The sequence below is a fragment of the Podarcis gaigeae genome (assembly GCF_964106915.1).
Source record: "Podarcis gaigeae genome assembly, chromosome: 17".
NCBI classification, from domain to species: Eukaryota; Metazoa; Chordata; class Lepidosauria; order Squamata; family Lacertidae; genus Podarcis; species Podarcis gaigeae.
The window spans coordinates 27,913,152-27,928,503 of NC_139694.1; the positions used below are offsets into that span (position 1 = coordinate 27,913,152).

General features: G+C 45.3%; 1 protein-coding gene across 2 annotated transcripts in view; it reads left to right on the plus strand.

Annotated features, from left to right (window-relative positions):
- FOCAD (focadhesin) overlaps positions 1-13,814 on the plus strand; it is a 135,126-nt gene extending 121,312 nt beyond the window's left edge. For both annotated transcript variants that reach the window (XM_083718244.1, XM_083718245.1), the window contains exons 38-44: positions 2,494-2,754; positions 5,504-5,593; positions 6,618-6,795; positions 8,841-8,938; positions 9,698-9,937; positions 12,075-12,150; positions 13,370-13,814. In XM_083718244.1, the coding sequence (XP_083574370.1) occupies positions 2,494-2,754; positions 5,504-5,593; positions 6,618-6,795; positions 8,841-8,938; positions 9,698-9,937; positions 12,075-12,150; positions 13,370-13,443 (1,017 nt within the window). In that variant the 3' untranslated portion in view covers positions 13,444-13,814. The remainder of the gene's footprint in view (positions 1-2,493; positions 2,755-5,503; positions 5,594-6,617; positions 6,796-8,840; positions 8,939-9,697; positions 9,938-12,074; positions 12,151-13,369) is intronic.
- The last annotated feature ends 1,538 nt before the right edge of the window (positions 13,815-15,352 follow it).

Genomic DNA, 15,352 nt, shown 5'->3' on the forward strand with positions numbered 1-15,352 from the left:
TTTAGTCGTGTCCGACTCTTCGTGACCCCATGAACCAGAGCACACCAGGCACTTCTGTCTTCCACTGCCTCCCGCAGTTTTGTCAGACTCATGTTTGTAGCTTCAAGAACACTGTCCAACCATCTCGTCCTCTGTCATCCCCTTCTCCTTGTGCCCTCCATCTTTCCCAACATCAGGGTCTTCTCATGAGGTGGCCAAAGTATTGGAGCTTCAGCTTCACGATCAGTCCTTCCAGTGAGCACTCAGGGCTAATTTCCTTAAGAATGGATGCATTTGATCTTCTTGCAGTCCATGGGACTCTCAAGAGTCTCCTCCAGCACCATAATTCAAAAGCATTATTCAAAAGCATCAATTCTTTGGCGATCAGCCTTCTTGATGGTCCAGCTCTCACTTCCATACATCACTACTGGGAAAACCATGGCTTTTACTATACGGACCTTTGTTGGCAAGGTGATGTCTCTGCTTTTGAAGATGCTGTCAAGGTTTGCCATCGCCTTTCTCCCAAGGAGCAGGCGTCTTTTAATTTCGTGACTGCTGTCACCATCTGCAGTGATCATGGAGCCCAAGAAAGTAAAATCTCTCACTGCCTCCATTTCTTCCCCTTCTATTTGCCAGGAGGTGATGGGCCCAGTGGCCATAACAGCAGGTGCTGTTAAGTTGTGGTAATTAAGCTGTTGGGTATGGTATATAAAGAGCAGCTTGTAGCTCTCTCAGTACCCTGGTGAATGGGTTGGTCATTAAAGGTAAAGGTAAAGGTACCCCTGCCCGTACGGGCCAGTCTTGACAGACTCTGGGGTTGTGCGCCCATCTCACTCAAGAGGCCAGGGGCCAGCGCTGTCCGGAGACACTTCCGGGTCACGTGGCCAGCGTGACATCGCTGCTCTGGCGAGCCAGAGCCGCACACGGAAACGCCGTTTACCTTCCCGCTGGTAAGCGGTCCCTATTTATCTACTTGCACCCGGAGGTGCTTTCGAACTGCTAGGTTGGCAGGCGCTGGGACCGAGCAGCGGGAGCGCACCCCGCCACAGGGATTCGAACCGCCGACCTTTCGATCGGCAAGTCCTAGGCGCTGAGGCTTTAACCCACAGCGCCACCTGCGTCCCACGGGTTGGTCATTGGGTCATACTTATTGATATATTGTAATTTACTGTAAAAGGAGTTTTTGTTATTAAAACCTAGAAAAGGTATTTTGCATTTCTTGAATGTGTGGTCTCCCCAGCATGCTTTCTGCAGCGCACCTAATCTGTAAATTGCCAACACAGATGTCAAAGATGATGTCGGGTGCCAGCAGAGGAAAAGGCAGGTGGATGGGATCGAAAAAGGCTTCTGAAGAACCAATAATCAGCTGATCATAGGGAGTCCAATGTACAGCACAGGACTCTTAGAATCACTTGCAGAGATCCCTTCCTAGCGGAGGCGTAGTGGGAGGGTTTTGCCCTGGGCGCAGTTTTGGGGGTAGTTCCAGTGCCTTTTTCTATCTCCCCTCCTTCAAATAATAATTTATTATTGAACAAATTTAATGGGCCATTATCAGTCCAGTCCAATTCCTATGGACACGACTAAGAAAAGATTTTGGATTTGTAGGTACTTAACACTCACAAAATATCATCAAAAGTTGTGTGGTGGGGGTTGGTTTTTTTTTTAAAAAATAACCCTTTAGCAAAATTACTATTCCTTAGAGACTTACTAAGTTTGTTCTGGGTATAAGCTTTCGTGTGCATGCACACTTCTTCAGATACACTGTTTCAGTGTATCTGAAGAAGTGTGCATGCACATGAAAGCTTATACCTAGAACTAACTTAATTGTTTTCTAAGATGCTACTGGAAAAAAAACGTTAATTTTTTTTATTTACAGTGGTACCTCCGGTTGCGGACGGGATCTGTTTCGGAGATCCGGTCGTATCCCGAGGTTTCCGCAACCTGAGGACTGCTTCTGCGCATGCATGCATGGTGAAACCTGGTAAAATACTTCCATGTTTGCCACACGCATCCCAAGTTTATGTAACCAGAGGGTTATGTAAATGGAGGTTCGACTGTATTTTGTCTGCGTCAGACCAACACGGCTACCTCCCTGAATTACTATTTCTGTAATAGAATATCACTTTCATTTACGTGTGCTATGCATACAGTCAAACCTTGGTTACCAAACACCTCCATTTTGGAACGTTTTGGCTCCTGAACGCCGAAGACCCAGAAGTGCTCTGGTTTTCAAACGTTTTTCAGAAGCCGAAAGTCTGGCGCAGCTTCCATTTGAGTGTGTGAAGCTCCTGCAGCCAATCGGAAGCTGTGCCTCGGTTGTCGATCATTTCAGAAGCCAAACGGGCTTCTGGAATGGATTATGTTGGACAACCAAGGTTTGACTGTATTCTTACAAAGAGGATGTTTGCCAAGAATATTAAAGTAAAACAAGCCATTGGGTCTAATAACATTTTTCCTAATGCTATGAGACAGTCCTTGTTGGGGTTCCCTAATACCTTAATACCTTCATTTTAGGCACAAGCCAAGAGATACCTTTTCACGTCCTTATCTGTGTGGATGAAACATGTAGCGGAAGACAGATTGCAAGCTTTCACAGAAGTCTTCATGGTGCAGCATTTTGAAGCAAAAAACCAGCTGCGAGACCTGGATCTTTGCTGGAGTATTTTGCAAGGCCTCAGCCAAGCCATGAAACTGCCTAGCTCTGCCCAGTACAGCTGGAGCTGCCTTTGCAGGACTGCGGAGAGGATATTTGAACTTCTGCCAAATGGGATTCGGGTAAGGAAAGTAAATATTTAAAGTATTAGGACGGTGTTGGAAAAGGGGCTCCTTTTAAGACGGTAAGAATGACTGGAGAACTGGGACTGCTACAGGAAAAATCTTGGGCCATGAAATCTGCCGCTACGCCACGGTATGGGATAGTTAAAAACAGTGTCCTGGTGGATTGTTTTGTGTGTTTTTTAAAAGAAAATGTGACCAATTTGAGAATAATTTAAACAGCATTAGGAATGGAATCTGCGTCACGGATGATTATTGAGTTGAAATAGACGATAAAATCTGGTTTCCGTTGCAGCAAAATGTCAACGCTGCCGTTAGCTAGTTTTACTGCGTTTCGCTTTTAGATTATGCACTGCGGTGAGTTCATGGTAGAAACTGAAGTACAGGGTAAATAAAGAAAAAACAAGTTTTCTCTGGGACCCCATGTGGGTAGTACAAGAGGGGAAATGGACTTAAGATATGTCCAGTAATCACATATTATTTAGTGTAAAGGTAAAGGGACCCCTGATCGTTAGGTCCAGTCGCAGATGACTCTGGGGTTGCGGCGCTCATCCCGCTTTTTTAGCCGAGGGAGCCGGCGTACAGCTCTTGTACAGGTGATGTGGCGAAACCAGAGCAGCGCACGGAAACGCCGTTTATCTTCCTGCTGGAGCGGTACCTTTTTATCCACTTGTACTTTGACGTGCTTTCGAACTGCTAGGTTGGCAGGAGCAGGGATCGAGCAATGGGAGCTCACCCTGTCGCGGGGATTCGAACCACTGACCTTCTGATTGGGAAGCCCTAGACTCAGTGGCTTAACCCACAGCGCCACCCGTGTCCCATTATTTAGTGTAGGTGAGGCTTAATTTGAGAAGGATTGTACTTTTGCAGGGCCCCCTAGGGGTCTTCTGGTCTCATTTTCCATTGATCTGTTTATCCACAATGAAATGCTTTCTGCTAATCTGTTGTTGAAAAGACAGGTGGCTGTTATTCCAATTTCCATGCATTTGAAAGTGCTTAGTGGGTGGTTAGGGTGAACGAATAGGGGACGCGGGTGGCGCTGTGGGTTAAACCACAGAGCCTAGAACTTGTCGATCAGAAGGTAGGCGGTTCGAATCCCCACAACGGGGTGAGCTCCCGTTGTTCGGTCCCTGCTCCTGCCAACCTAGCAGTTCGAAAGCACTTCAAAGTGCAAGTAGATAAATAGGTACCGCTCCGACGGGAAGGTAAATGGTGTTTCCATGCGCTGCTCTGGTTCGCCAGAAGCAGCTTAGTCATGCTGGCCACATGACCCGGAAGCTGTACGCCGGCTCCCTGAGCTAATAAAGCGAGATGAGCGCCGCAACCCCAGAGTTAGTCACGACTAGACCTAACGGTCAGGGGTCCCTTTACCTTTACCTTTACCTAGGGTGAATGAATATATATATATATATATATATATATATATATATATGCAGGTTTTGGTGTCCTCGGGTGTCTTCCCGTGTAAAAGTTGGGGTGTCTAGGCGACGTTTCGACGAGGTCTCACTCGTCATCTTCAGGCTGGTGCTTTCGGCTTCTTGTTACTGGAACAGAGCGGGATCTCAATGTTTGAGTTCCTATAAATACTGTAGAGGGGGTGTGGTGTCTAGCCTCCAATGTTCTGGGCAGAGAGGAAGTTCCCAGGCTAGTGTGCCTTTTCTTCTTTTGTTCCTTAATTACTTGAGAGATACCTTGAGTGATTTCTTGAGTGATATCCTGAGTACCACTTAGGTGGGTCATTAGGTGTGGATTAGTTGCTAAAGTCTTTGTGTCTTGACCTCTTGAACTTTGTGAAGAGTTTTCCTGAGAAGATGGCTGTATTGCACTTAGTTGTGCTTTGGCTTGGCTTCGTGTATAGGGGCGAGCTGTGGTTTTGTGGCTTGTGTCAGCCAGATCTGTGTAGGGATTGCAGGGGGGTGCAGCATCCGGAGGTGCCACCATGGATTGGCTACTGGATGGTGTCAGTAATTCATCTGTGGAGAGGGTCTGGGTTTGGGTCTGGTGTGGTTGATTGGTGTTGGCGTTCTGTGTGCCTCTGGATCTGGTGTCAGTTTTTGTGGGGAGGGCTAATTTCCAGATGTCTGGCAAGCGGGATGTGTCGTCACGCTTGTTCATGTTGTGAGGGTGTTTCTCTATCTCGATGGCTTCCATGATTATTCTCTTGTGGTGATGTTCCGTGTTAAAGAGCAATTTGGAATCTGCAAAATTAATTTCGTGTCCTGTTTCTTTCATGTGTTGGAAAAGAGAGGAAGTTTTTTCTTCTTTTTTGACGGCATTCTTGTGTTCTGCGATACGTGCATTTATTCGTCTGTTTGTTTGTCCAATGTACGTGGCTGGGCAGACTTTGCAGGGTATTTCATAGATCCCTTGGTTTTCCAACTGGATTTTATCCTTGGGGTTTCTGAGGATATTGGCTATTTTTTGGTTGGTGCAAAAGGCTGTTTTGATATTGTGTTTATGGAGGATTTTGCTAATTTTATCTGTAGTGCCCTTGATATAAGGAAGGAGGGCCTAGACACCCCAACTTTTACACGGGAAGACACCCGAGGACACCAAAACCTGCATTCCTGTACCCGTGAAAATCTACGAAAGCATATATATATATATATATATATATATATATATATGCCTTCCAAGTTGAATTTAGAAACGTTGAAAAGAGAAGTGTTGGGGGATGCTACTATTATGGTTTAGTTAGGCTGTTGGCTTTGCTTGGTTTTAAAGCACACATTTGTTTTTATCTTTGCAGCAAAGTGAAGTGAAGATGTATATACACGCAGCAAAATGTCTCTCGGAAATGGCAGACACAGAAATTGACCGAATTACCCAAGTTTCAAAGGTAACTGCAGTCTAGCTATCTAGATCTTTTTCCAGAAATGGAAAACCTTTCTTTGTAATGTTCTAGACTTCATTGGCATTGCAAGACATCAGGGCATACTGCACATGTAATTTTGACTTAATCTTCCCAGTAGTTATTTTTCTTTTGCAAAAGTATTTTATGGGCCATCTTTACTAGTACGCCCTGTCAGAGTGAAACTTGTGGACGCTACGGAAACCATATTTTTCACCCTATAGGATGCACTTTTTCCCCTCCAAAAATGAAGGGGAAATGTGTGTGCATCCTATGGGGCGAATGCAGGCTTTCGCTGAAGCCTGGAGAGCGAGAGGCATCGGTGCGCACTGACCCCTCTCGCTCTTCAGGAAGCTATCCGCAAGCCTTGCTAGCCCGGGGGAGTTCCCGCAGGCTCGCAAGGCTTGCGGGCAGCAGCCTGCAGCCCGGAGCAAGGGGAGCCTTCCGGAGGACGCCCCGTGCTTCGGGCAGGTGTCTGCAAGCCTCCCGCGCCTGGCGGGAGGTCCCGCCAGGGGGCGTGAGGCTTGGGGCGGCAGCCTGCATCCCGAAGCACGGGGTGCCCTCCAGAGGACGCCCTGTGCTTCGGGAAGGTGTCCGCAAGCCTTGCGCGCCCGGCAGGACCTCCCGCCGGGCTCACAAGGCTCGCAGGCAGCAGCCTGTTCTGGGGGCTGGGGTCGGAGGAAGCTCGGGCTTCCCCCTCGCCAGCCCTGCACCTGGGGGGGGGGAAAATAATTTTTCCCCCTTTATTCCCCCCCCCAAAAAAACAACAACAACTAGGTGCGTCTTATGGGGTGGTGCGGTATATCAAATTATATATATATCAAATACGGTATATCAAATTATAGCCAGCCATAAAGAAGATCAACAGAGACCTCCGTTCCAGAAATACGGAAACAAAATGTTTCTACTTTAGCGTGAGAGAATTCTCTTTATCTTCACATAATAGCTAGTGAAAGTTTGCATCAGAGAGTCGGTTTCCTATTTCTCATCTACTTCATGGCTTGTTTTGCAGAACAATTTGGAAAAGGTCACATTTGTCAAAGTTTATATAGTTTCCCAAGGCAGATTTCCTTTGCTGAGATGGAACGACGTGATTAGTATTGCCGTTGGGTGCCAGCAGAAAGAAACCATTGTGTGGATGTTGTTGCAGAGCTTCTACCATGCGAGAATTGTGAGCCACGAAAACACAGGCAAGAGCTAATAGTAAAAGAGATTATGTGGTCCACAAGCTCTCTTCCTTGCTGTCTGTATAAGAAGGGCCCAGTAATAAAACCTCTTAGTAATAATAATAATAATAATAATTTTTTATTTATACCCCGCCCTCCCCAGCCAAGACCGGGGCTCAGGGCGACTAACAACCAATAATAAAACAAGTTGATTAAAATGCAATTTAAAAGATTAAGATACAACATTAAAACAAGTAGGGGGCAATCTCATCATAGGAGGAGAAAGGAAAAAGAAAAAGGGGGGGGGGAATCAAACTGATTCTAAGCCAAAGGCCAGGTGGAACAACTCTGTCTTACAGGCCCTGCGGAAAGAGATCAGATCCCGCAGGGTCCTGGTCTCAAGAGACAGAGCATTCCACCAGAACCGGAGCCAGTGTTGAAAAGGCCCTGGCTCTGGTTGAAGCTAATCTAACTTCTTTAGGGCCCAGGACCTCTAGGATGTTGCTATTTATGGACCTTAAGGTCCTCCGTGGGGCATACCGGGAAAGGTGGTCCCATAGGTAGGAGGGTTCTAGGCCATGAAGGGCTTTAAAAGTCAAAACCAGCACCTTAAATCTGACCCTGTACTCCGCCGGGAGTCAATGCAGCTGGAAAAGCACTGGGTGAATATGCTCCCATGGCAGAGACCCCGTGAGGAGCCTCGCTGCAGCATTCTGCACCCACTGGAGTTTCTGGGACAGCTTCAAGGGCAGCCCCGCGTAGAGCAAATTACAGTAGTCAAGCCTGGAGGTGACCATTGCATGGATCACTGTGGCCAGGTCGGGATGGGAAAGGTAAGGGACCAACTTTATCCCCATTTACTGCTTGTCCTCTGCACCCTTGCGAGTTCTTCTATAAGAGGCCTGCAGAAATTAAAGCCAACCCACCAGTTTTTGCAGTCCCAGACAAAAAGCAGGGGGCGGGGGCAGGAAAGAGGTTTACCCAGCTGCTGTTGAACTGCATTTGGCTCAATGGGACACAAGTTGTGTTGGCTTGCCCTATGTGAGAGTGTAAATCCCATGTCTATATCATTCATGTAGCTCTGCGTGGGGCTACCTTTGAAGGTTACCCGGAAACTGCAACTAATCCAATCTGCGGCAGCTAGAATGGTGACTGGGACTGGCCACTGGGACCACATAACACCGGTCCTGAAAGTACATTGGCTCCCAGTTAAAGATGGGAAGGCCTGGAAAAGACCCAGAAAAATTGGGAAAAGCCCAGATTTTTTTTCTGTTTCTTTTCTCGGAAGGGGGGGGGTGTTGGAAAAAACCCAGGTCCCCCCCCATTTTTGTGGGGTTTATTCCAGGCCTTCCCATCTCTACTCCCAGTACGTTTCCAAGCACAGTTCAAAGTTTAAAGCCCTAAACAGCCTTGGCCCAGTAGACCTGAAAGAGCGTCTCCACTCCCATTGTTCTGCCCAGACACTGAGATCCACCGCCGAGGGCCTTTTGGCGGTTCCCTTCCTGCGAGAAGTGGGGTTACTGGGAACCAGACAGAGGGCCTTCTCGGTAGTGGCGCCTGCCCTGTGGAACGCCCTCCCAGCAGATGTCAAGGAAATAAGCAACTATCCTACTTTTAAAAGACAACTGAAGGCAGCCCTGTTTAGGGAAGTTTTTAATATTTAATGCTGTATTGTTTTTAACGCTTGATTGGAAGCCGCCCAGAGTGGCTGGGGAAACCCAGCCAGATGGGCAGAGTATAAATAAATTTAATTTAATTTTATTTATTTATTTATTTATTTATTTATTATTGTTGTTGTTGTTATTATTATTATTATTATTTCAGGTCTCTCTTTTTTGGCGGGGTGGCTTTGTTTTACCAAACGGTTTGGAAACAATGATGGCAAAATGGTGAAAATATTCTTTTGTTTATATAGTTACATTTTTGCACCCATCAACTCTAATTCTGAATGCCTTCGCTATTTCTTAGTTGAGCACAAGGGCAGTACTGAAACTTAGAATAAGGATGGGGAAGATTCCCTTGTTATCTTTAAAGTGCTTCAAAATGCCTGTGCGTTTTTGCCATTACAGGAGTCTTAAAGAGAATGGCGTGGCTCTTGGAACTGATGGGATATATTAAAAACATTTCTTTGAAGACAACAGCCATACAAAATGTGGCTCCAAAAGAGGTACATTCCCGAAATATATAATTTTTTGTTTTTCATAACAGGGGGGAAATGACTTTATTCATGATATATGCCCCTTCCTGTGGAACATGTGGAGATTTCTTCCCCTCGTAAAAGTCATCTTATTACTTTCGTAATGAAAATGTCAGATTGCTGACAAAATATATCAAAATGGTTGTTCAGAACACATGTTTAAAATTTGGAAATTGACCATCTGGCCTGCCTGAATGTAAAAATAGTGATGGAATCTCAAAAGAAAATATCACTGTAGATATACATCTACTGCAGTTTTTTTTTTAAGTTTTTTGAGCACTTATAAAGCCATCTGTGTAATTTGCTAGATTCAAATAATTCAGATGGATTGAGCTGCTTTCCTTGCTATTTCTGTGTTGTACACCAGAAGAAGCTCTTGGAGAGACGCGCAATAAAATTCCCAATTCAAAGACTGCTCTGCCGCAGCAAATCTTATGGATGCAGCTTTTGTGTGCACTAACTTTTGTGTTTGTGCACCTAACAAAAAACTGCAAAGCAGGCCTCTCCAATGCCCATTTTACAGGTTTGCTGTTCCATGGCTGTTCAGGAGGTTGGTGGCTGAGTTGAGGTTTGAACCATGGCCAGATTCCAAAATAAAACAACAACAGGCCACTGAAATATTTTGAGCTTCTGAACTCAATTTTATTTTCAAATGGCTGCCTTGGCTTTATAGCCCTTTCCAGGCGTTGCAGAGCCCGTTAGCAAAATCTGCATCTGTTTCCTGTCTAGGCGGTCAGCTTCCTGTTGTGGATCTTTGCTGCCTCTGTGGTGGCCTGGGCTGACCACTCTGCGCCGCTGCTGCTTGGCCTCAGTGCCAGCTGGGAAGGGGAAGCAAGATCAGCGTTGCCTGCAAATTATTTGGGCAAGCGCCCGGGAGATAATCTGGCTGCGCAGGAGACCCTCGCTCTTTTCCCAGGCAGCCTGCAGAGTCTGTTGGCTAAAGAGCCTTGGAAGGAACAAACACAAAAGGTATGTAGCTGGCGTTCTGCTTAGAGGAATTTCTATCATCAGTGGACTCGTACTGAGACTTACGTATTTCTTATTGATTGGATTAGTGTAAATGTTGTCATGAGTACTGTGCAGACAGAATATAGGCCATGTCCACGTGTCTATATTATTATTGGGTCTTTTTGTACATCGCTGTTTTGGCAATTTGTAGCCTGAGTCTTATTCAGCGCACTTAAGGTGATATTTGCATAAAATCAGCATACAAAATTATTACCTGGAACCGAACATGCCGTAAAAACAGACATTATTAAAAGCGACTCATAAATATAAATGAGAACTCTGTCAGATACGAGCAAAATGGGATAATGAAGATGTCTCAAAAGCCATCAGGGCAAACATTAAGCTCTGGAGAATGTTGGGAAAGTTTCACATTTAGTCATGGTGTTATTTCTTTGTTAAATGGACAAAGCAAGCATAAGCAATGGGGCTTAAAAACAGATCAGAAGTGTGGAGAAGGGAAATTAGCTATTTCCTTCCTTTAATATAGTTATCACTACACTAAATTTCATTGCATTATAACACCGGGGTCTGACTTTCCCTTCTATTTTCTGTGCATGTGGGGTTTCTTGCACTGATATTGCATAAAAAGGTACCCTTTCAGATAAAAATTGTGCTGTAATAGAACTGTATACCATATGTAGTAGAAATGAAGGCTTGCACGACTTTTTACATCTGTGTTTGAGCTAATATTTCCCATAATATTTGTTATTTTCACTAATATATGCACTCATATGTGCTTTTTGGTTCTTGTCTGGAGAACTACATTGCAAAATTCAGAGAAGTGCAAATCTCAAAGAATGGCTCTCTTTCAGTTTGCATATAGTTCGGCAAAGTGTGAATTCAGCAAATTTGCATTTAAACACAAACTGCAACTAATCACTCCATCATCCTTACCTGGGGAGCAAATTGCCGCCTCTGTGCATTTATACTAAGCCATGATTTGGTTAGCATTGCACATATGAACCAGCTCAAAGTCTGAATATCTTAAGGTTAAGGATTGTGGTTAAGGATTGGCTGCAAACCAGGACTTGGATTTGAAGTAGATTGCAAACTGTGGGTAAGTGTTAACACCTATTTTGGAGCAGACTATACTGAAGCACAACAAAGGTCCGTATAGTTAAAGCTATGGTTTTCCCAGTAGTGATGTATGGAAGTGAGAGCTGGACCATAAAGAAGGCTGATCACCGAATAATTAATGCTTTTGAATTCTGGTGCTGGAGGGAGACTCTTGAGAGTCCCATGGACTGCAAGAAGATCAAACCTCTCCATTCTTAAGGAAATCAGCCCTGAGTGCTCACTAGAAGGACAGATCCTGAAGCTGAGGCTCCAATACTTTGGCCACCTCATGAGAAGAGAAGACTTCCTGGAATAGACCCTGATGTTGGGAAAGATGGAGGTCACAAGGAGAAGGGGACGACAGAGGATGAGATGGTTGGACAGTGTTCTTGAAGCTACCAACATGAGTTTGACCAAACTGCGGGAGGCAGTGGAAGACAGGAGTGCCTGGCGTGCTCTGGTCCATGGGGTCACGAAGAGTCGGACACGACTAAACGACTAAACAACAACATACTGAAGCACATTTCTCTTTCCTCGCAATGTGATAAGCAGATCTCACTGGTGGCCCTCTGGACATGCTCTCTGGCACTTGTGTAGCTCACAAGCTCCCCTGAACATTTGCAAGTTTTACCAGACTAGGATAAGGAAATGTGGTTAGTGTGCTAACTAGAGCTAAGTATTCTGTTTCCAGAAAGGCAAAAGTGTGAAGCCTGATAACATGTATTATGAGATCATCACATCTATTTTGCATCATTCCCCAAAAGTGCTTTCCACTTTTCAGTGGAATGTGGAAAAGGTACATTCTGGTGTTGTTTCTCTCCCCATTGGTGCTTGCCCAAAGTAACTTTTTAAAATTTCAAAACAGCCATTGGGTTACCATTACACGTCTTTGTTTGAATTGTATAGTTTGGGCTTCCGATCAGAGCAGGTGTAAGCTGAACGGTGGTAATGTTTTTTCAACCTGAACTTACTCGCCAATTCTGATTTAAGGTATGCCGGTAAGTAAATCATACTAGCGTTTTAACTTTTGATTTCTTCCTAGTTCATTGACTGGCTATTTAACCTGATGGAGAGCTCAGACGAAGTGCTATCCCAGTCTTCGAGGAATCTTTTGAAAGGTATTGTTGCATTTTAGTACCTACAGCTTTTCAAATTGGATAAATATCAACATTACGTTTCAGAAGGAGGGTTACGCTGTTGACTTTTATAAACGTGCTTTGTTTAGTGATCAGTATTTGGGATGTAATTGCATGCTTCACTTAAATAGCAACTCACATCCCTTTCTCCCATATGTATTGATTCATCTATCAGCTTAGGTTAGAAAGGAAACTGTCTTAAAAGGAAATCTTGGCTTCAGTTTCAGTGGCAAGTTGGATGTAGTCTAGTCTAGCCCTTAGTTCCAGTACCCACAGTACCTTCATTTGGGTCTTATGTAAAGAAGTATGTAGATGCTTAGGTTTTGGCACTGGCAAATTGAATGCTTTTACCGTATTTTTCGCTCTATAGGATGCACCTGACCATAGGACGCACCTTGTTTTAGAGGGGGAGAACAAGAAAAAAAATTCTCCCCCCTCTGCTCAGTGCCCCTTCAGCGAAGCAGCAGGAGAAACGGAGCCCCTTCCATTTCTCCTCCCGCTTGGCTGAAGGGGTGCTGCGCAGGTCTCCCAGCTTCAGCGAAAGGAACCCGAAGCCTGCGGAGCGCAGCGGGAACTTGCGCTGCGCTCCGAAGGCTTCAGGCAGCTATCCCTGAAGCCTGGAGAGCAAGAGGGATCGGTGTGACCCCTCTCGCTCTCCAGGCTTCAGCGAAAGCAACGCGAAGCCTCCGGAGCGTGGAGGGAGTCTGAATGAAATAGTTTGGGGTAGATGTTTTCACACACACACACACACACACACACACACACACACACCAGCACTGTTCAACTTATACATAAATGACATTGTCCAGTGTCTAACATCCCCACAGTATCATGCCCCTAAACTGGCCACAAAACCCACCTCAATTCTACTATATTCAGATGACGCGCTTCTCTTATCCCTAACGAAAGTAGGCCTAAGAAGACTGATCAGAGCATTTTCAGGCTATTGCCAGAGAGAACAGCTGGCCGTGAACTACAAGAAAACCAAAGTCATGGTTTTCGCAAGAAATTATAGGCCCCACAGTTGGTGTATGGACAACCAATCGAACAGGTCAAATCAAGCAGGTCAAGGTTCTCAAATATCGTGGCCTTTTTTTCATTTCATTTCACGCACACACACACCAGCGTATCCTTAAAAACATAATTGTGGAGGCGCAATTGCGGGGTTGACTAATGCTGTGAATGTTCCTTATTTTCTCAGCATCTCTGCTGGCTCTGCGGTCTCTCCCGGAGTTCAGCAAGAAGGCAGTATGGACAAAGGCTTATGGCTGGTAGCCTCCTGGTGTCGTCTTCACATGTTGAGCTCTTGTCAAGATGCAAGGTGCCCAAGAGGTGTTATGTGGTTACACTAAGGTGTGTAACGTGCTTTCCGTTCCAGAAAGATTGTATCCGGATAGAAAGTTTTGACAGTGCAACAAAAGCTTCGTGATACATTTGGGTGAGAATTGTCCGTTCCAGAGAGATTGTTTCCGTTACAGAAAGAGTAGACCGTGCAACCCGGTATCGTGATGCATTGGATGAAATTCTCTACAGCTTTGTGATAGAACTTTAAAAAGTTGCCTGGAAATCTTGCCTGTTTGGAATCCATGTCAAAAAATATGCTACAGGGTATTTAATAAATGCAAAGAGTTTGAATCCGAGGAAAATAACTAGTTCTGTGCACCCATTTACTCGAGACTTTGTATGTATTATTCAAATGGTAGACCCCATCCGCTGTGAAACAGCTGGAAAATGGGAACTCATCGGGGTTCTGCTGTTGAAGGGTAACGAGTAAAACCTTTGGGCACTCTTAAAGTTGCAGGTTGGATCCTGGCTCATATATGCATGTGTATGGATTATAGCAGGGGTCGGCAAGGCTTACCGGGCATGGGCCGGATCACTCCCGCGGAGATCCTCCCTGGGCCGGGCCGGTGCAGCGCGACACCGGAAATCGCTTCTGCACATGCCCAGACGCCGGAAATCGTGCCTGTGCAGAAGCGATTTTCGGCGTCTGGACGTGTGCAGAAGCAATTTCTGAAGCCGCAGAATAGAGTCCCTGCACCACGCTGTGCCAGTTTAGCGCAGTGCGCGGGGACTCACTGAGCAGGCGACTCAATTCAGGGGCAGCTCATGGGCCAGTTAAACGACCCTCATGGGCACCTCTGGCCCATAGGCCTTAGGTTGCCGAACTCTGGATTATAGCATGTGTTGGTTGGCACCTTTTTGTTTATGAGACAATGGAGTGTGCCTTTAGGGCTGAAGTCAAACTGCTGGAAGGTTACAACACCTGCTGTGGATGGAGAGACTGGTAAGGGAGACACACTGGGGGGGGGTATCTGAACATATGGGGAAAGAGAGTATCAAAAGAGAATGGACCACCAAATCTAGAGGCCTGCCAGGCACAAGCAGAATGGAACATGATCAGAAGTTTACATTTTCTCCAGCCTGATTTTATTTATGAGGCTGCCATGGACTGTAGGATTAACAGTGTTTTATCAGCTCAAGTATTATCTTTTGCCCTTTTTCCAGTCCTTACCTTTGACTTTTACACCACTTTGCACCCCCTGGAGCAGTTTTTAAGGGGTTCAGGGGGAAAAGCAGAAATTTCTATGGACTAGTGAGAGTTTGTTGTGCAAGTGGAACAGCAGGCATTAGATACAAGCCGTGCGGTATTATAGGTGAAATGCAAAGTCTGAATTTCACCTGTAATATCACATGGTTTGTATCTAATACTACTGTTCCACTTGTACAACAGACTTATACATCTCCAACAAAAGTACTACCCTTCTCTCTCCGCCCCCCCTTAAAAACTGCTCCAGGAGGTTGTAGGGCCCTCGAACAGATTTTGGGACCACACAGGGAGAGAAGATGAAGTGGACATTCTCACAGTGGAAGCAGAAGTCCTCTTGCACACGTGACACTCCATCCATACAGCACTATGGAACATCAACCTTCTCCTGGTTTTAGATATACTCACTGCTGCATTTTGCATATATATAATTATAAATCTTTTAAACTTCTAGGTTTCATTACATAAATGTGTTGAAAGAGACAAAGATATCCTTTTTTCACATTTAAACAAAAAATACCGTATTTTTTGCTCTATAAGACTCACTTTTTCCCTCCTAAAAAGTAAGGGGAAATGTGTGTGCGTCTTATGGAGCGAATGCAGGCTGCGCAGCTATCCCAGAAGCCAGAACAGCAA